Below are 21,621 nucleotides of genomic sequence, written 5' to 3' on the forward strand. Positions count from 1 at the left end.
GAACCAACCAAGTGATTAGAGGGATAGGTTTCAGTCCCACCCTTCAACCTCTGGGAAAAGGAGGGGAGCTGGAAGTTGAATAATCACCAATGAACAATGATTTAATCAATCGTGTCTACATAATGAAGCCTCCATAAAAACACAAAAGAATGGGGTCCAGAGAGCTTTAAGGTTGGTGAACCCGTGGTGACGCCAGACAACACATGAAGGCTCTGCACTCCTTCTTTCTGTCTTATGCCCTTCATGTTTGTCCTCTGCATCTTTTCCATTTCCCTATCCCTGGATCACAATAGCTTTTCTTATTAACTGGCATTCTAGTAAGTAAAAGGACCTGATGCTATCTCCAACTGGATAGTCACAATTGAGTTAAATCATAGAACACATAGCTGGTGTCACGGAATTGCTTGGTGTGGGAAACTTGCCACCTCTTCACACTTGGTGGCCAGACATGTCATGAACGTAAAGAGTAGAAGAGAGATGTAGGAGGAATTTTTCCCTTTATGTTTTGGTGTGAGAAGTGGGGTTTGCTAGAACAATCTTGGCCCATGGAAATCTGTGGTTTGAAAGAGAAAGGATGACAGGACAGAAGGTAAAGGACCTCTGTTTCCTGGGTGGCCCTGTGGTCACTCATGATGTGATGCTTCATGTGTGCTGCCCTCAGTTACTAAGGTTAAAAGTTGCCGATGAAGAAGCTCTGTAAATTTGCCCAGGGAGACAACCTCCCAAAGATGTTTAGCTCCTGTCTTTTCCTTAAACAAGAGAAAGGAACAAATCGTTTCTGCTACCGGAGCTATGGAGATCAAGTTGAGGGAATGAAGGCATTTTAGCAAAGGTTTTTATTTGCTAAATATAATATTTAGCAATAGTATCAAACCCATCATGCACAGGCAGGGTCAGAAGCCAGGAAAGCCCAATATGCTTATCCACTAGCAATCAGAGTTTAAAGTGAAGCATCTTATAGTAACAATAACAAAACAAACAAACAAAACTAAGCATGATTCATAGTGTTTATGATTAGAAAGAAATAGAGGGGGATCCCTGGGTGGCGCAGCGGTTTGGCGCCTGCCTTTGGCTCAGGGCGCGATCCTGGAGACCCGGGATCGAATCCCACATCAGGCTCCCAGTACATGGAACCTGCTTCTCCCTCTGTCTGTGTCTCTGCCTCTCTCTCTCTCTCTCTGTGACTATCATAAATAAATAAAAAAAAAAAAAAAAAGAAATAGAGGAAGAAAGAAGGAAGAAAAGAAAGGAAGGGGGACAAAGTCATTCACAGAAGGTACAAAAGAACAGTTCTTAACAACTGGAAAACCCAAAGCACAATTTTTAGAGAGAGACCTGGGGAAAAAATATTTGCTCCAAAGGAAAGTTACCCACTTTGTTCATCTGCAGACACCATTTGTTTCTACAGTACCGTGGAAATTTTAGATTACAAAAAAGTTGTTAGCCTCCAACAGAAAGAAACAGCACTTTCCAACTTTCTCAATGAAAAATCCTGAAATACAACATTTTATGTGTTTTTAAACAGAACATCCCCCCCCCTTTTCTTTTGTCCTACTAACTTCTTTGACTGCTTTCAATATTTCCCTTGCTTTTGACTTAAGATTTATGCAATGTAAATACTTTGGCCAAGTGAAAGAAATAACAGAACCCATATTACAGTTACATATAGAGTTCATAAAGAGAGTAGTTTCCTTAAGATAAACTCCCTAAATTTCTCAATAATATTAATCAGGCAGCTACAATGAAAAGAACACTATGTTTGTCACAGTCAACACTTATTTCTTTTCAGAATTAGCTATCTTAAACCACTGAAGGTATTGGGAATATAAGTCAATACATAAAATGGTAAAATCTGTTATACAATGGAGTTTTTAGCAGTTATTAAAAAAGATGCTTTATAAAGATAGTTAATAATAATCTCCTGGATTATCTATTATATATAGATAGATCTATAATATATCAATCTATATTACAGATCTATAATAATAGATAGTCTCCTGGGCACCAGGAGATATCCAAAATACACACTAAGTAAAAAAACCTACAAGCTTTATGTATGCAGATTCCATATATCTGTAAGTCTATACCTATATATGAAACTATATAGATCTATATATCAATATGACATTATTACCTAACAGTTAAGGATTATTTTTATACCTATTTTTCCTTCTCTATGTTCCTAAATATTCTGAAAGTCTATGAAAGTACATTACTTTTGGAGTCAAAACAAAGATATTACTAAATATCCAATGTCCAATTAGTATGATAATCAATTAAACCAGTTCTCTTAAGACTCCAGTCATTCTAATATTGAGTCTAAGTGATCCAAAACAAGCAAATGCACTGAGTAGTCCAGTGTCAAAACTTCACATAGATTTTGCCTTAGCTTGACCTCTAGCATTTCCAGAATGTGTTCCAGCATCTTCCTTGCTGCTTTAGTAGTGAGAAATGGAGAAAAGCAACAGATGGCGACAATTATGACTGTCAGGATGCCAAGCTCAAGAATGAACTTTCTACTTCAAGACAATTTGAAGGGGTACAGTAATATCTGGGGATTCTAAGCATCAAGATTTCCAAAATGCAAATGTTTGGGATAAAAAGAAAGGTGATCATGTAAGAAGATCTGATAGTTTGATATAAAGGATTTAGATTAAGAAAAGAGCAAAAATTTAACCAAATTTCTGAAGTAGATTACAGAATTTCTTCTTTTTGACTTTCTCAAAAATAAAACCTAATTTGACACAACATTTCCTTTCTTCTTATCATCACTGACTGGCCAACATGGATCTTTTACCTTTTACTCTCTGGCTTCAACATTGAGATGTAGCTATCTATGAGTGTATTTTCAGAGGATGAAAATTAACATTATCATTAGCTTAAGTAAAATGGAATCCATAAAGTTAAATTTTCTACTGAGAACATTTATAATACTTTCCCAAGGAAAACCAAATGATTTATGGTAAAATTATAAATGTTTGAGTTTTGATGTCAGACAAATTTGGATTTGTATTGTGCCTGGCCCTTACTATTAACTGTATAGCCTGGAGAAAGTTAAAGACATGGGGCCTTCTTTTCTTTTTCTGTAAACTGGAAACTAAACACGAGGGTCTTTTGATGCCTGAAGGCTCTTCACAGACATAGTTTCTTCCATCATTACTCCTTATGATGAAATTTCTGTAAATGTGAGCATGCCGTCCTTTGGTGTCAGCATACAGTTCCCCTTCCTGACGTTCATAGGTAAGGGTACGTAACAAGCAATGGAATAATACAAAGATGCCCCAATTTTGCTTTGAAGATTGTGGTACCCACACTCCAAACTAGTCCCCGGTGCTCCTGGCCTCCTAGTATTCATGCCCTCTGTAGTCCCCTCCTGAATATGGGCTAGACCCAGCGACTCATGCCTAATGAATAGAAAAAGTGGAAACGATGGTGTGTGATTTGGAGACTAGGTCAGCATGGCAGTGTGGTGTCTCTCTCTCTCTCTCTTCACATGATCTGGGGAAGCCGTGTTGTGAGCAGCCCTGTGGAGATGTCCATGCGTGAGGAACTGGAGTCTCGTGGGAGAGCTTGCAAGCTTGACAACAGTAACCCCTGAGGCAAAAGGACTATACAGCTAATGGGCTCCCAGATCCCTGACCTTCAGAAACTGTGAAATCATAACTATCTCTCATTTTAAGCTGCTAAATATCGAGGCAACATGTTATGCAACAATAAGCAACTAATACACAGATCAAATCCAAGATGATAAAGTTGGTGGGGTCTACAGACAAAATACCATTTCTCAAGGAGGACGGAAACACTTCTAAAATGTATACACTTATCTGAAAATCAAGAAAAAGGATTGCATATTTGATTATTTCACAAATGTACCACCATAGTACATTTTTCTTGCAGGCTTTTATATTTATTCCCTCTGGGAACTTAGGACAAGTGTCCCAAGACTGTATTGGAAGACATCTGAGTCACATTCTACATTACAGTAGGCTTGTGTCTTACATCCATTTAGTGTTTTGTACTCGGTATTTAGTATTTGACCCCAATACCCCTTCACACAAAATAAGTCCTAATTTTCCCAAAGCCGGCATTAGAATCACACTTTCTGTGAGTTGCCCACCACGAGCTAGTCACTTAGCTCAGGAATGAGCCCATGCACCTGCCTCCACTACAGCTAGCTCAACACAGCATTCTTGTCCCCCACTCCCCGCCGCCCATATAAGCTGCCTATGACAAAGGCAACAGTGGTTTTCACAAATTTGAGACATAATATCACGCGTCTAACAGATTGCACTAAATCACAGGCCTAACTGGCAAACGTTCTGGGCGTTGGGGCATGAATTTTCTCCTCTATCAGAATAAGTCTGCTGCCCACCTGGGCCACTGTCAGAAAGTTGAAAGTATAGCCTTCATCACTCATTCCTGAGTACAAGAATCACCATTGCTGAGGCCACGTTGTAGGTCCTCATATCCTTATTATTTCTTGAAGGGGCTATTGTGTCTTAAAAGCTGAAGTCCAGATACTCTGCTCTAGCACATATTTAACTACTCTCTGACATCTATTCTATCTTTGCTTGTTAATAGTGTCCCAATTTTTATTCAAGTAACCTCCCCTCCCATAAATAGCTTGTGGGTTTTTAGGGATGCTCTAGGGGTGGAGCATGTAGTTTAGGCTTGGGATAATTAGTCTAATTTTATCACCAGGCTGCAAATTGTTCAGGGATGAAGTGAGTAATTAACTTAAATTGGACTAGTCATGGAGATGCCCAGGATATTACTGACGGCTGTAAAAGGATCATTCTTTTCCAATAAATATGAACCTGCAAGGATAAATCTCCAGGAGGAAAAGGAAACCATGTTGAGATGAAGAACAGAGACTCAGTCAGAGAAGGAGGTCACCCCAGTGAAAGCAGAGCGAGGAGACTGATCCTGGCCAATTATTTGTCTTCGATCAAACCATACCTAAAGCTACACGTACTACAGAAATGTTACCTGAACTATGGGATTTTCTCCAGTTTGGACTGAATTCTTGTCACCAGCCACAAAATATTCCTAACTGGAATTCCTGACATAGTAGAATTCCAATGGTAGGTATGTAGGTTAAATCACCTTTTGGAATATTCCCTATACAAATACAAAATTATGATTAAAACAACGTCTTCTGAGGCACCTGGGTGGTTTAGTCCATTGAGCGTCCAACTCTTGGTTTCCGCTCAGGTCGTGATCTCAGGGTCATGGGATTGAGCCTTCAGTGCAGTCTGCTGGAGATTCTCTCCCTCTCTCCCTCTCCCCCTCTGCTCTTCCCCCTTCTGGCTCTCTCTCTCTCTCTCAAATAAATAAATAAATTCTTTTTTTTTAAAAACCAAATAATATGTCTTTTGAAAAAGTGTCCACCAATTACTCATCCATATCACATAACACACTAAATGCTACAAAGTTTATTTACTGTGTCCAGGCAGTGAGAAGGCTGGACCCTCTAAGCCCTTCAGATCACATCTAGAAATTGTCTCTTTCCCTGCAAGGTGAAACTCATAAACTGGTCACCAGCAGAGCCAAGCTCAGGTGAGGCAGAGCAGAGCTCAGGGTGTAACTGAAACCCAGTCATGCAAAGCATTTGGTTTTACTGGTCCTCTAAATCAACTGCCTGATAAAAATATTTTCAGAGAAAGTTGTGTCAAAAAAACACAAGAGAATGTCTGTCTGCTGGTCTGGGTGAATGGTGAGCAAGACGGGAAGCCTTAGGCATCTAGGAAACTCACAGAGTCCATCTAGGACTCCGGGACATTCCCCATCATCTTCTTAGGTGCTTAGAGAAGTCTTCCTTCTGCCCTAAGAACTGCCACTGCCACTGTATCCTCTCTTTTCTCCTCCTTCCTTCCTCCCATCCCATGTTCTCCCCTCTTCTCATCATCCTCCTCTTCCTCCTCTTTCTCTTATCCCCCTCCTTCTTCTTTTTCTTCCTTTTATTTTCCTTCCTATGAAGACCATCCATTGAAGTCAGCCATAATCCCCCCACGTTTTAGATTCCAAAGCCCTCCTAGTCCCAGTTTTCATAGATTTTTCCCAGGCTAGAACATTCTTCACTCAGCAACCTAGGCTGAACTTGCTGAACTGGAAAAGCCTGCAGCTGCTTCCACTCTACCACTTTCATCCATACCTCTCCTCTCCGATGTTGGGGACTTATAACTATGGGATCTCCAGCACACGTTTGTTTAAAGCCATTTTTTTGACTCCTACTACAGCACTGACCTTGAGGACATTCATATTCTGTCCATATTGCATTTGTGCAGAAATCCTAATAACAGGTTCTTAATTGAGCTTCTGAAATGTAATTAGCATTCTTTGGGATAAACATTCTAATTACGCTGTTCTCTCCTCGGAATAAATGAACTACAGATTTTCCTGGTCATAAAAGAAAGAAGAAAAAGGAAAAAAAATTCATTTGTGGACAAATGCTCTAATGAAATGCTTTGTGGAGACAACTGGGAATCAGGAAAGGAGGAGTGACACATACATCTCTCACGTCCCTGTTCAATTTCTCATTCTAAAATTCATTGTCTTAATGATGTCAGAAACAAGAGGGAGAGAAAAAAACATAGGAAGAAGGGGGGAAAGTCATCTCTCCCTCTGTCCATGGAAGCCTTAAAAGTTACATATATATATTTTAGAAGTTGTCACCGGTATTTTTACTCTGGCTGAAAAAAAAAATCCTAGTAATTTCCCTAACTTGGGAAACTAATACTCATAAATACTGCTCATCTTGGTATAAATTAAGCCATAAAATAATTCTTTGGCACCCCCGTGATATTCCTCAAGTAACACAGTCTCTCTTGATATATGTATACGTATATATACATGTATATATATATATACCTAAACACATGCCACCTTGCTACACAGTCATCAATTACTCTATCAAAGTCATTTAGCCACCAGTTCTCTCTCTTTCATCATCTATACTTCATTTCCAAACCTCTTTCCTGGATAGAATGAACCTTCAAACCAGCTGATACTTGATTGAATGTTGACCGTCTGCTGTATGAGTCAGCGGAACATTATTGATTTATTTAAAAATAACCCTATTTCCCTGGTTCTCCTACTAAATCACACAGGCATAAGTAACATCAATAGAGTACAGGAAACATTAACACCAGCCACTGTTGTAAGCTACCACAGCCACAGCATGGTTAGAGGCTCGATCAAGAGAGGTTAGGGAAGGCTAACACAGCAACATCTCCCGTTGCCTTCATGCAATAATCACTCGTCGGAAAAAGCACAGCTTCTTCATGAGTTTCCAAACCACAAATAAGCTAAAAGTGGAATGTCTTGCTAGAATTCCTTATTGATGCCTTTTATCCTGTGTAATATTAAATTAACTAGACAGTCCATTGCCTTACAAGATAGAACAAACCTCCTGGACAGTAATTCACGGTGACTTTAAGAGGTGATAACTATGGGAATATGATGGTCACCAGGGGAATATCTCCCCGAGCCCTCGCATGGACACAGGCACATCCAGATAGAGCCACTTCATTAACATCATTTATCTTCACCAAAGAGACAGAGTACATGGCTTTCACCTTCAGAACATCTGTTATTCATGTAAATGCACAAAATTTGTTCAAGTATTTCAGGAGGCCAAGTGACCCACATAGTTTTGTAACAAGAGCTCATCTCATGTTCTCAATTTATAATTTTTTTATTGAATTACTGACATTTCCTCTCAGACATTTCCCAAAGAAAGCCAGAGATTCCATTTCATTTGTCTCTATTTCTGGATCCCCCAAATGACAACTGGATCATAATAAATACTCCTGTGTATGCTAGTTGAAAACATCAATGAATAGATCTTTGATTGTCAATACCAAGTAACATGTCCTATAGGCAGTAGGTTAAAAAAAAAAAAGATTAGGGAAAGCAAAAAAAAAAAAAAAAACTTATTAAATCTAATTACATTTGGTTCATAGAGAGGTTGTCAAAACACAAACATGGTTTAATTGAATGACTTGGCCTTAAAAGTCAACATATTTGATTATATTTGGGGACAGAAATGCAATAACAACCATTTGGCTACTGATTTATAGTTTTAATGTGAATCCTCCTGTTGTGATCTTAAACTTAAGAGGGACTATAGTCTAAACAGGGCATCAACCTCAGGCTGTACTTAAACTATGACACCTCCATAAATCAAGAAACTCTGGCCTGGGTTACATACCCTAAGAATACAAGCAATGGAACCACTGCATTGGTGGTTAGGATGTTAGGAATATATCAGCGGTATTAGGAATATTATCAATTACTCCCAAACCACTTTTTTATTCCAGTGACAGAAAATGATCTCTCCTCCATAACACCTTGTCCTTTCAGTGGTCTCTCTTCATTTGTGACCAGAGATCCTTAGTTAAGTATGATTTATTTATATACACTGAGACTAAGCCCCACTCAGAACAGATTATCACAGAAGACAGAGGCTCAGTGCATAATATGATCTACTATAACTGCAAGGCCTTCCTAAAGCCATGTTTTATTTAAAGATTTATTAAGTACCTACATGTGCCATGCACTGTGCTGTGCACACAAGCACACAGACACGGTTTCTTATTAGTTTGTTCTTGTTTTTTTTTCAAGCAGCCACCACAGAGGAAAGTGTCAGCATCAGCATAACCCAATACTTACCACCACAATGACATTTGCTGCAGGGATTGGAAGGTTTTCCACTTCAAGATCCTGACCAGCCATGGCCAGCAGATTGAGCGAAGGGTCATCTGCAGGTCTAGGAAATGCTGAGTTAACTATTTGGTGGCGTTTGTTTATTTGAGCTTTAGAAGAGGCATGGTAGCTATGTTTATATATCTTTTGTGGGGCTATATCCAGGCTCTTCTCAATGTCTTGTGAATGGTGATAAATGAATGCTGGCTTCCCGCTCTTCTGATGAATTGCCAAGAATTGATCATTATTTCCTGAAAAGCACCCTGAAACGAGGAGAAAGCAAAAACAAACATCAAAGACCTTCTTCACTGAGATGAGTAGAAATATCTGATAAGGAGAATTACCTGTCCTCAAGTCAGCTTTAAGACTCATGAATTTAGATTAACTGGTCTCCATCTTTTCCCCTACTTCATTTTCCCACAAATGGAACACACTTGGCTGTACAGAGGCACCTCAGAGATTTTGGGTGGACAGAAGTGGGTGTAGTTTGAAAAAGTCCTATTTATCAAATGTCCTATTTATCACCTATTTACCTCTTTTAGTCCAGAATTTCCTCCTTTATCTACACTCCCAGTGCTAATAACCAGTTGAGCTTCTAATCCTAGATGTCCTATCTATTCTTCAAATATTTAAGCTTTCCTCACTTTAATCCATAGCCTTTCACATAATTCTTATTTTATATTTATTTTATCTTGCTTATAGTTAGCAATTGTATAATTTTTTCTTAAATGTTTGTAGGATCTTTTTAGCTGAGGGCAGGATTCTGAGGATACTGTGTGGTAGCAACTTCCAATTCTGTAACGATATCCATTCTTTCCTTCTTATTTAGTATGATGGCCATCCAGATAACAAAATACATTCACCTTTATTTCTTCGGTGAGGTAAATACCCATGGACTTGAATAACGCTTTCTCCTAGTTGTCATCAGCCACAGGAGAAAACAGATAACATGCACGTATGAGCCCAAAGAATTTCACTAGGTCAAGCAACAGTTAGCAAAGCAAAGTTAAGATCTTCTGTGTAAGAAGGACAGGAGAGTAAGCAGATCACAACACAGTGATGCCATCCACACAGTGCCTAGCAACCTTGGGCACCCCAGATTTTCCCTTAGGTCGATGGTAGCAATGAGCTGTACAAATACTGCCTTAGAAAATTACTTACCTCTTTTTACTAGAATTCTGGGGTGCCTAGAATTCTTACTGAATATTTATAGTAGAGGAATTGCTAGTTTTTACAGCTTCTGCCCTCCATCAAGCCTTTTGTGACCAGCATATATTTCTAGCATTTTCAGCAATTCTGTCTAAAATACGCTTTCAACTTTCCCTTAGGGATATAAAGGTGATTTTTTTAGCCAGCTTCAGTGCTCTCTTCCATGATGGAAAAGACAGTTTGGGAATCATCTTTGGGTACCAGTGACTTTAGCCTTTCAGATCATTCAAGTCACAATTATATTTCATGTGAATTCTGAAACAGTAATAGAAATAATCATCCTATCTTCAATCCTGAGTTTGCTAAATAGACTATAACTTTTTAAAAAAGCAATCAAGCTACCACAATTGGCCAAAGATGATGACTTGACAGCAATGACCTTCAAATACCTATAATTTTTCTGATAATAGTACCTCAGATTTCAAAATGAAACCATCATTAGGAACAAATATCATGTTATGAAATTCAGAACAGAGTACATCAATGTTATTATTTTTGTAGTGTTTTATTAATAGAGAATGGTGCTAAAATGGTTTTAGGTGTCTATTGACTTTCTGGCAACGATATGTTCAATTAGAATTTACTAAAAGGAATTTACTCACTAGTATTACAGTGTCCTGGAAGAGTTTCTATATTTCTGAAAAGAGAGCACTTTCTTCCCTCCTCTTAGAGAACTGGATCTGATATTGCAAAGAGCAACAACGAAATGATCAACTTGCAGTTGAGAAATAGAATGGATGTACTACCTTTATCTTAGTTGGCTTTTTAAAAACTCCTCATTTAAACATGGTCTGTTGTTTTGGGAAAGGCATAATGTATGCTTGAATGAATTTGGGTTCTCACCTGAGGGATTGGCCTTCCTACCAAAGAGGAATCTATAATGTTCAGCAGCAAAAAAACTATATCAGCCAAGACAGTGCCATTGAAATGGCCATGTTAATAGAGATTAACATGCAAAAAAGATGGGCCCTAGCAAGATTTAGGAAGTAAAAGATAAAATAGTGTGGGGAATGGGTAATTTCAATAAGAAAGATGAAAGTGCTCAGGGTTTAAATCAGAGAATGCAGATGTATGCAGAGAGATGAATAAAGAACTGGGAACCATACGTAATCATCTCCACTCTTTCTTTTTCTCTGCTATCAATCACAGCAAACCTTATTAGAGCCACTTTTTTTTTTAAGAATTTTATTTATTTATTTGAAAGAGAGCGAGCATGAGCAAGGGGGGAGAGTCAGGAGAAGCCGACTCTCTGCTGAGCAGGGAGCCCGATGCAGGGCTCAATCCCAGGACACGGAGATCATGACCTGAGCCAAAGGCAGATGCTTAATTGACGGAGTCACCCAGGCACCCCAGGGCCACTTTATTTAAATAAGATAGGTGAGTCCAACTAACAAATGTCTCTTGTGCTAAAATTGGCCTACAAGGAAAGGTGAAAAAATCTAATTTTTAAGTGCAATTTTAATACAGTTAAAATTTCTCAATCTTATCCACTTGTGTATGGGAAAAGTCTTATTCCTGCCCTGTCCTTAAGTAACGGGAACCTCGCTGGCAGCATAATATTAGGAATCCCACCATAACCATTAGGCAGGAAAAAAGTTTTACAAAGTGTTGGGCTTAGATCCCTGCATCAGAATCACCTGGATATTAAGATGCAGATTCCTAGATCCCAGCCTAGAACTACCATAGCAGAGTCCCTGGAGATGTTGCCTAGGAATCTGGATTTATTGCTGAATTATATTCACATTCAAACTGAAGCTGAGGACCACTGAGCTAGTATCTGGAATTCGTTTTGTCTTCTCTGTCTTCAAATGCCACCTCTCTATGGCCTCTCTCACTTCAGCATTATGAATATACTCAAGTAAACGATTCAGTAATGTTAAGATTGAGATGCCTATTAAATATCAGACTTCTGAATTGGAAATTTAATAGCTAAGTGTGTAGCACATAGTTAGAGAGAGAAAGATTGATTTGTGAATCATCCAATACAGATAAAATTTAAAGCCAAGTGACTGGATGCTGATGATGAGGAAGTCCTAACTATACAGGACAGGGCACTGTAGAATTCAAACATTTTGAGTCAGGGAACTGAAGGAGCCAGCAAAGGCAAGTGAGAGGGATGGCAATAAAACAGGAGAAAAACCAAGTAAGACAGGAAAACTTAAGAAAGAAAATGTTTTAGAACCTGTATGTATTTTAGGGTTTTAGAGGCAATTGAAAAATCGCTCTCATACTGATGTCTCTAGAAACAAGTATATAAATGCAACTTCCATGTGTTGCTATGGAAGATAAGTCCCACTGAAGACACACTCATAGATTTTTAAATCACAAAGCACACTGAGACTACTGCCGTGAGAGACAGTCAAGATGGAGTAAGTGGGAAGATTCTCACCTAAGAGAGAGTAAATAAAGGAGGCTTTAAAATAAGTTGATTTAAAATACCCAAAGAGATGAAAGAAGAAAATAGGAATAAGGCATATAAGGAAAAAGGAATAGCTATTTTGTTGTTGTTTTTATTTTTTAATTTAAATTTAACTTGCCAATATATAACACCCATGCTAATCACATCACACTCCCTCCTTAATGTCCATCACCAGTACCCCATCCTCCCACCCTTCTCCCCTTCCTCAACCCTTTGCTTCCCTGAGTTAGGAGTCTCTCATGGTTTGTCTCCCTCTCTAATTTTTCCCACTCAGTTCCCCTCCTTTCCCTTATGGTCCTTTTCAGTATTTCTTATATTCCACATATGAGTGAAACCATATGATAATTGTCTTTCTCTGACTGACTTATTTTCACTCAGCATAATACTCTCCAGTTCCATCCATGTCAATGTAAATGGTGGGTATTCATCCTTTCTGCTGGCTGAGTAATATTCCATTGTGTATATAGACCACATCCTCTTTATCCAGGAATACGCAAGTTTCAATCCAGGTGGAAATCATAGAAGCAAAAAATACAGTAATTGGTGAAACTCAATATATGGCTTATACAGTAGCCTAGATACCATTGAACAGAGATTTAGTAAATTGGAAAAGGTTAGGTAACACTTCAGAAAGCAGTACAGAGAAATTAAGAGAGAAGTGAAAAAGAAGGTGAGTGCCATCTGAAAAGGTGATCCACACCTACTGGCATTCACATCCTTGTATAACACCCTCCCATGGAGAGTGAGCTGGATCTCACTTGTGACGTACTTTTAACCAACTGATAATGGCAAAAGTGATGGGATGTTACTTCCTTGATTAGGTAAAAAAGATGTGACTTCTGTGTTGCTTTCCTGGTGACTTTGATGAAGCAAGTTGCCATGCTGGAGAAGTCCATGTGAAGGAGGAGGCTGCTAGCCAAAAGCCAGGAAAGAACTGAGGCCCTCAGAGCAACCCGAATCCTGCCAACAATCATGTAAATGAGTCTGGAAGCAAATTCCTCCTCAGATGAGCCTTCCTCCAAGAGCCCAGCCCAGGCCAACACTCTAATTGAAGCCTTATGAGAGACCTTGAAGCAGAAGTCCCAGCTGAGCCATGCCCAGTTTCTGACTCACAGAAATTGAGGAAGAGTAAATGTATATCGTTTTAATCAACTAAATTTTGGGGTAATTTGTTATGCAGCAAAAAAAAAAAATTGTTATGCAGCAACAGGAAACTAATGCAGAGAGGTTGACAGAGACTAAACTGTTAAATACTTTTACCTAAGAAATGAAACAGAAATCTCACAGAGGAAGACATAGACATGGCCAACATGCATATGAGAAAATGCTCTGCATCACTTGCCATCAGGGAAATACAAATCAAAACCACAATGAGATACCACCTCACACCAGTGAGAATGGGGAAAATTAACAAGGCAGGAAACCACAAATGTTGGAGAGGATGCGGAGAAAAGGGAACCCTCTTACACTGTTGGTGGGAATGTGAACTGGTGCAGCCACTCTGGAAAACTGTGTGGAGGTTCCTCAAACAGTTAAAAATAGACCTGCCCTACGACCCAGCAATTGCACTATTGGGGATTTACCCCAAAGATACAAATGCAATGAAACGCCGGGACACCTGCACCCCGATGTTTCTAGCAACAATGGCCACGATAGCCAAACTGTGGAAGGAGCCTCGGTGTCCAACGAAAGATGAATGGATAAAGAAGATGTGGTTTATGTATACAATGGAATATTACTCAGCTATTAGAAATGACAAATACCCACCATTTGCTTCAACGTGGATGGAACTGGAGGGTATTATGCTGAGTGAAGTAAGTCAGTCGGAGAAGGACAAACATTATATGTTCTCATTCATTTGGGGAATATAAATAATAGTGAAAGGGAAAATAAGGGAAGGGAGAAGAAATGTGTGGGAAATATCAGAAAGGGAGACAGAACGTAAAGACTGCTAACTCTGGGAAACGAACTAGGGGTGGTAGAAGGGGAGGAGGGTGGGGGGTGGGAGTGAATGGGTGACGGGCACTGGGTGTTATTCTGTATGTTAGTAAATTGAACACCAATAAAAAAAACAAAAAAAACAAAAACAAAACAAACAAAAAAAAGAAATGAAACATTAGAGAAATCAAACATTTTACAAAATTTAAGGAGGGAAATGACAAGATAAAACGTGTATTTCTGAAAGATGCCCTAACTATACAAGAAAATAGATTGGAAGGAAACAAGAGTAAGTGCAAAGGTACCAGGTAAAATATTTTAGGTAACGGGAGAGTAACCCAACACCAGGAGGCAGTAGAGGGATGGAGCAGAGGTGAATCTAGTTGACAGATGATCCTTTCTACTCAAGGAGATTCATATATGCTGTCTATCTTGGATTCAGGTGCCTCTGCCTTTTGTGACTCCTATATATAAATTATCCAACTGACCAATGTTGACCCATAGGCATGGACATGTCTGCATCCCTATTCAGCAGGAAGGAGTTACAGAAAATAAGACCTTCCACCCTCAACAAACTTAAAAGATTTAAGGGTCAAATTGTTCAGAGGCTGGGGTATAAGGAGAACAAAGGCAAAAGAAATGTAGATAAAATTAGCAGACTCTTGATAATTATTTGAGACGTGCAGGGTGTGACATCCCTCAAGGAACTCCTGGCTGCCTTAATGTTAATACTTTGCTAGAGGCAAAAAAGGAAGTTTAGCCTGACAATAGCCAGACCTCCAGGATCCTGTAAGTCTTCTTGAACACATGAAAATCCCTTTAGAGACTTCCTTTATCTCCTCCCTTCACCTTAAAAGTTTATAATCAATCACTCCTCACAATCACAGTGTAGCTCTTTCTGCCCAAGAGTCCTGTCCCTGAGCTTTAATAAAAGCCCTTTTTTGCACTGGAAAAAAAAGAGAGAGAGAGAGAGAGAGAGAGAGAGAGACTGGAATTGACAGAAGAAGGAGGAGGAGAAGTATTAATTCAGTGATTGAGTTAATGTTCTAGGAGGGAACCAACAGTGGGGTTTCAAGGGTAATTTTGTTTCTATTGGGTGATTGACTATATGGGTGTGCCTTTACTGAGATAGAGTAATGTGTGTGCCTACACTATATAGAAACAGAAATGTCAAGAGAGCAATTCTATGTATGTGAACTCTAGAGGAAGCTCTGGACTAGAGATAGGTGCTTAAAACCATAAGCAAGCTAATGGAGAACTAAGTGATGAGATTGCCTAAGAAGAGCTGTGGGTGGAGAAGAACAAGAAGTTAGCAACTTAGACCCAGGGAAGACCATATTTAAGGAGCATTTGGAGACTGTGCAAGTACGGAAGGCATGGAAAGAGTGCAATAAAAAGGAGTCTCTGAGAGGCAGTGTCCAGTGTCACTAAGTCTGTGAGTTCAAACAAGACAACCCTAAACATTTGCATAGGATTTACTAACTTAAAATTCATCAATGGACAACTGAGCCTGGATATTCAGAGGACAAGATTTAACATGGAAAAGGCTTGGGGATAGCCTTCTAGAAACACTAAGCTAACCATCTCCCACTGTTGAGTCCTTGAACAAAAATGAAATAATTTGAAAGGATTTAAAAGGCTATGGAAGATTCTGAGTCTGGATAAGATGGGGCAAGTATGCCCAACCTTGTTGCTTACACTGCGTAAAACCTAGGACAGAATGCATGAAACCGCTATTTGAGGACTCTAGAAAATAAATTGTAGCAGGGTTACTGGAGATAACGAATAAAATTCAAAGTTCCACAGCATCAGCAGCGGAGTTTACCATCTTTCCCCCTACCCCCCCCCCCCCCCCCCAGTATTCTCTAGCCAACCCCTAGTGGATGCCAGGTACAGACAAAGACAGCTTCGGGAAAAACACTATAAAATACTAGTTCTGAAAAAGAGAACTCATAATGCTAAAAGAGACTACAGAAATCTTTCCCCATTGCTCCTCTCTCTCCTTTCTCCTTTCTCCAGGCTCCAGCCCAAGCAATGTCACAGCAGCAGTGGCCTTGGGCGTTAATGAGAACTTAACAGGACTCAAAACTCTGCAAGACAGGCACTTTCTTTCAAGGAAACTACCATTCTATGGACTGGAACCAACTGTCACAGCTTTTTCTTTTCTCGTCCTCCCACCGCTTGACCCTGGACTCAGATGCAGTTGTAGAAGTACAAGAAGCATACTTCAACTATAAAGATTACAGATAGGTTTAATGTGAAAGGGTGGAAAAATACGTCATGTAAATACTTGTCAAAAGAAAGCCACTCTCGGACAACATAGACTTCAGAGCAAAGAAAATTACCAAGGATAAAGAGATACATCACATAATAATGAAATGTACATACTGATATGATATATATAAGAATATATAATAGTCCTAAAAGTGTATATATCCTCCCCCCTAAAAGCATAAAAACACATGAAGCAAAAACTAACCAAAATGAAAGAAATGAGCAAATCCATAATTATAGTTGGAGATTCTAACATTCCTTTCTCAATAATAGATAGAACTAGTAGACAGAAAATCAGCAAAGGTAATGTTATAAAGGAAAGAACAACATCATCAACTAACTGGATCTAACAGTATTTATAGAATGTTCCAACCAAGAACTCGGAATACACATTCTTTTCCAGTGCACTTGGGACATTCACCAAAACAGACCATCTCCCGGGTCATAAAACAAACTTAGACATTTAAAAAACTGAAATTACACAAAATATATTCTCTGACCATAATAGAATTAAACTAAGAATCAATAAGAGACAAAACAAGAATAACTCCATGCACTTGGAAATTAAACAGCATACTTCTAAATATCCTTGGGCCAAAAAGTAATTACTAAATTAGAACATGTTTTGCACTGAAATAAAATGAAAATATAACATAGGATGCAGTTGAAGCAGCACTATTTAAAGGAAAATGTATAGCATTAAATGTCTTTAATAGTTTAATAGAAAAAAAAAAGGTCTCAAATCAATAATCTAAGTTTCCACTTTAAGAAAGTAAAAAAAAAAGCAAAATAAATGCTAAACATGTAGAATGAAAGAAATTTAAAAATTTAAAGCAGAAATAATTACATTGAAAATAGGAAAACAATAAAGAAAAATCAATGAAACAAAAGCTGATTCTCTGAGAACAGTAAAATTGATAAAACTCTAGCAAGACTCACAAGGAAATAGAGAAATAGAGAAACCACAAATTATTAATATCAGATAAAAGGAAGGCTGTCATGACAGACCATGCAGACATGAAAAGGATAAAGAAATACTATGGATCATCCTCTGCATATAAGTTCAACAACTTAGGTGAAATAACCAAATCCTGAAAAACCGCAAACTAATGAAATTTAAACCCGAGATGAAATGTCGATCTCAAACTGTACTAACATTATAAAAAAAATAAATCTCCACTTAAAATTGTTTAAAAAAAATCTTCAGGATCAAATGGTTTTACTAGCAAGTTCCACCAGACATCTAATGAAAAATATAACATCAACTTCACGTGACCTCTGCCAGAAAATAGAAAAGAAGGAACACTCTACAGATTATTTTATAAGGCCAAAGTTACACTGATAACAAAATCAGAGAAAGGCAGTACTGAAAAGAAAACCATAGACCGATATTCATGAAGACAGTGCAAAAATCCTCAACAATATATCAGTAAATTGAATGCAGATATAATACAATGAATAATATACCATAACCAAATGGGGCTTACTTATCCTGGGAATGAAAGGCTTCTTCAATATTTGAAAAGCTATCAACATAATCTACCATGTTGACAATCTAAAGAAGAAAAACAACATTGTCATATCAATTGATGCAGAAAAAGCATTTGACAAAATTTACATCTATTCACAGGCTAAAAAAAAAAAAACTAAGCAAACTAGAAATAGAAGAGAATTTCCTTTAAGAAGGCATCTAACTTGGGTGCCTGGCTGGCTCGGTCAGTAGAGCATGTGACTCTTAATTGCAGAGTCATGAGTAGGAGCTTCACATTGGGTGTAGAGATTACTTTAAAAAAAAAAAAAGTTTAATGAAATTGTGAAATGTATTAATAAAATTCTTAAAAAAGAAAAGAAATAAAAAGGCACCTACATTAAACCCCTCGGCTAACATTATGCTTAATAGCAAAGGACTGGATGCTTGTTTGCCATCCCAAGATAGAGCACAAGGCAACTATGACATCTTATCACTTCTATATGACATTGTATTAAAAGTCTTAGTTGGTGCAATAAGACAAAGACAAGAAGTAAAAGGCATACATATTGAGAAAAAAGAAATAAAACTGTTCTAGTTGCAGATGGCATGACTGTCTATGTAGAAAATCCCAAAGAATCCACCAAAATCTTCTTAGAATTAACAAGGTGAATTTAGTAAGGTTGGAGAACAGAAAGTCACTCTGCAAAAACCAATGGCATTTCTATAAACAAGCAATGTGTAACAGAAAACCGAAAATAAAAAAAAATAGATAACTGCTCTAAAATAAAATATGTAGGTATAAATCTAACAGAATATGTATAAGATATTTATACTAAAAATTATGAAATCCTGGAAAACAAATCAAAGAAGCTCTAAATAAATAAAATGACATATCTTGCTCATGAATTGTAAGACTACATAATGAAGATGTCAATTATCCCCAATTAAAGAAAAAATACCAACAGGATTTTTAAATAGACATAGTTATTCCCATTCTAAAATTTATATAGAAAGTCAAAATGAAGAGAATAGCTAAAACAATTTTGATAATGAAAGGAAGAATAATACTGCCCAATCCTAAGACTCACTATAAAGCCATAGCAATCAAGGTAGTGTGTATTAGCAAGGAAGAGATACAGAGATCAATGGAACAAAACAGACAGTTCAAAACATATCCACAGAAAACATCACCATTTGATTTTTGACAAATGCAAAAACAATAGAGAAAGAATTTTCTTCTCAAAATGACATTGGAACTGTTGTACATCCGTATGCAACAAAGTGAACTTTTATCTAAACTTCACACCTTGTATAAAACTTAACTCAAAAAAGAACATAGATTAATGTATAATTTACAACTTTAAAACTTTTTAAAGATAGGAGAAAATCTTCATTACCTAGGGTTAAGCAAAGGGTTCTTAGGACAGCAAAATCATAATCCATACATGAAAAAAATGGATAAACTAGACTGGATGAAAATTTTAAAAATTTTGTTCTGTAAAAGACAACTGTAAAGAGCATGAAAAGGCAAGCTACAGAGTGGGAGAAAAATAACTGTAAATCACAGGTCTGGCAAAGACTTGTAATCAGAAAACAAAGAACTCTCAAAACTCAATAGTAAGAAAATAAACCAATTTAAAAATGGACTGATGTTGAACAGACACTTTGTCAAAGAGAATGCATAAATGACAAACAGGTACATGAAAATGTGCCCAAGCCTATTCGCCAATAGAAAAAATATATATATTAAAACTGGGATATGATACCACCACATGCCTCTTATAATTGCTAAAGTGAAAAATACCAACAATTATCAGTGCTTGAGAGTCTTTGTAGGAACTAGAAGTCTCAGACCTTGGTGGCAATGCAAAATGACAATAGGCACTATGGAAAATGGTTTAGGACTTTCTCAAAAAGTGGGATTTGCCAGCAATCCCACTTCTGCGATTTACCTACAAAAATAAAAACGTCCATCCACACAAAAATCTGCAAGCAAATTTTCGTGCCAGCTCTAGTCATAATTGGCCCCAATGGGAACAACTCAGATGCCCTTCAATGGATGGGCAAGTGGATAAATGTTGGTACATCTATCCATTGGAATATTACTCATCAATGAAAAATAATGAATCATAGATCCATACATGGATGAATGTCAAGGACATTAGGCTGAGTGAAAGAAGACAGTCACAAAGCATCACGTACTGTGTGATTCCATTATATGATCTTCTTGAAAAGGTAAAAACTATAATGATGGAAGACAAATCAATGGTTATCAGAACTTAGGGGCGGAGGATGGAGTAGATACCATGAAGGAGATCTTTTACGTCTTGTGGCAGGAATCGATACATGGGCTGAAATTCATAGAACTATACACTCAAAGAAGTCAGCGGATTATGCTATATGATGTTTTGTAAGCTGCTTTTTAACTCAATACTTTATGAAAGCATCTTTTCTCTAACTGTAAATCTACACAGTTAAAAAAATGATTGATAAACTTGTAGAAGGTACTTTCAGTGTGCATGTGGGAGAAAGCTGGACTTAACTGGATTGAAAAGTGGGAGATAAAGTGGAAACAACATATATGGACAGCATTTCAACAAGTGTAGATGTGATAAGAGAATGATAGTGTGTTAACAGGAAGGGAGGGTAGGGTTGAGGGATTTTTTTTTTCCACGATAGGAGAGATCTGACCACTTTTATTCCTTAAAGGGAGGAGCCTGCTGAGAAGGAGTGGTTGAAAATGTTGAGGAAAGTCAAGGACATCAGGGGGAAGTCAAGGACATCATGAGTAGACTGGGCTGTCCTGCAAGACTGTATGGACTGCGGTCCACAGTCCAGGCAAGGGGATGACCAGGGCGGGTGGGAGGTATTTCTTCTGTTATGACATGAGGGGGAGGGGATGATGGGATGTGAAGGGGGTAGAAGTTGAGCAAATTATCTGCTGATGGTTTCTATTTTCTCCGTGTAAAAGTGAAGTCATCTCGTAAGAGGAGGACAAAGGAGGAAAGACTGTAAGTGTCAGGAAAATGGAGAAAGACTAAAACAGTTGTTGTAAAGAAGGAGGAATAAAGTCCATAAGCATGGGAGGATGCCTCCTGGGCACCCAGAACTCAGTCCCTCTCAGCCCAGAAGGGATAGAGTGTCTCAGTGTTTAGCAAACAGCTTGTCAAAGATCCTTATCTGCATTTAAAATACAAGGACTTTGACCACAGAAGCAACATTCACTTGCGCAGAGCCAGTCCTGATGGTCATAAAGCTCCAAGATTTAAATTTCATTTTGGACAGACCTTGGTAATCTCTGAGGAATCTTTGACAGACAGAAATGGATGAGATTATAACATTAGAGCAGGTCATGATTCATTATTTCAGACTCAGTGTCAGTAATTCTTGGATGCACGCGGTAGAGAGGCCTCGCGTGCACCTGAAAAGGTGAACAATCCAAAAAAAAAAAAAAAAAAAAGGCAACTTTGTTATCTGATCGTTTTGTGAAAGGATAGTCATTGTTTTTAAAGCATTGCCAACACTTTCTTCTCTAGGAAGTAGATATAAATGGGTAGCATCAGGGAAGTCCCTTGGGAATTTCTACAAGAGAAATGGGGAGGCT

The 21,621-nt window shown here is 38.1% G+C and overlaps 1 protein-coding gene across 2 annotated transcripts in view; it reads right to left on the reverse strand.

The window, feature by feature from the left end:
- The window catches only part of PTPRR (protein tyrosine phosphatase receptor type R), a 233,805-nt gene that overhangs the window by 199,988 nt on the left and 12,196 nt on the right, over positions 1-21,621 (reverse strand). For both annotated transcript variants that reach the window (XM_072843272.1, XM_072843273.1), the window contains exon 2: positions 8,674-8,969. In XM_072843272.1, the coding sequence (XP_072699373.1) occupies positions 8,674-8,969 (296 nt within the window). The remainder of the gene's footprint in view (positions 1-8,673; positions 8,970-21,621) is intronic.

The sequence above is a fragment of the Canis lupus genome, chromosome 11, assembly GCF_048164855.1.
Source record: "Canis lupus baileyi chromosome 11, mCanLup2.hap1, whole genome shotgun sequence".
NCBI classification, from domain to species: Eukaryota; Metazoa; Chordata; class Mammalia; order Carnivora; family Canidae; genus Canis; species Canis lupus.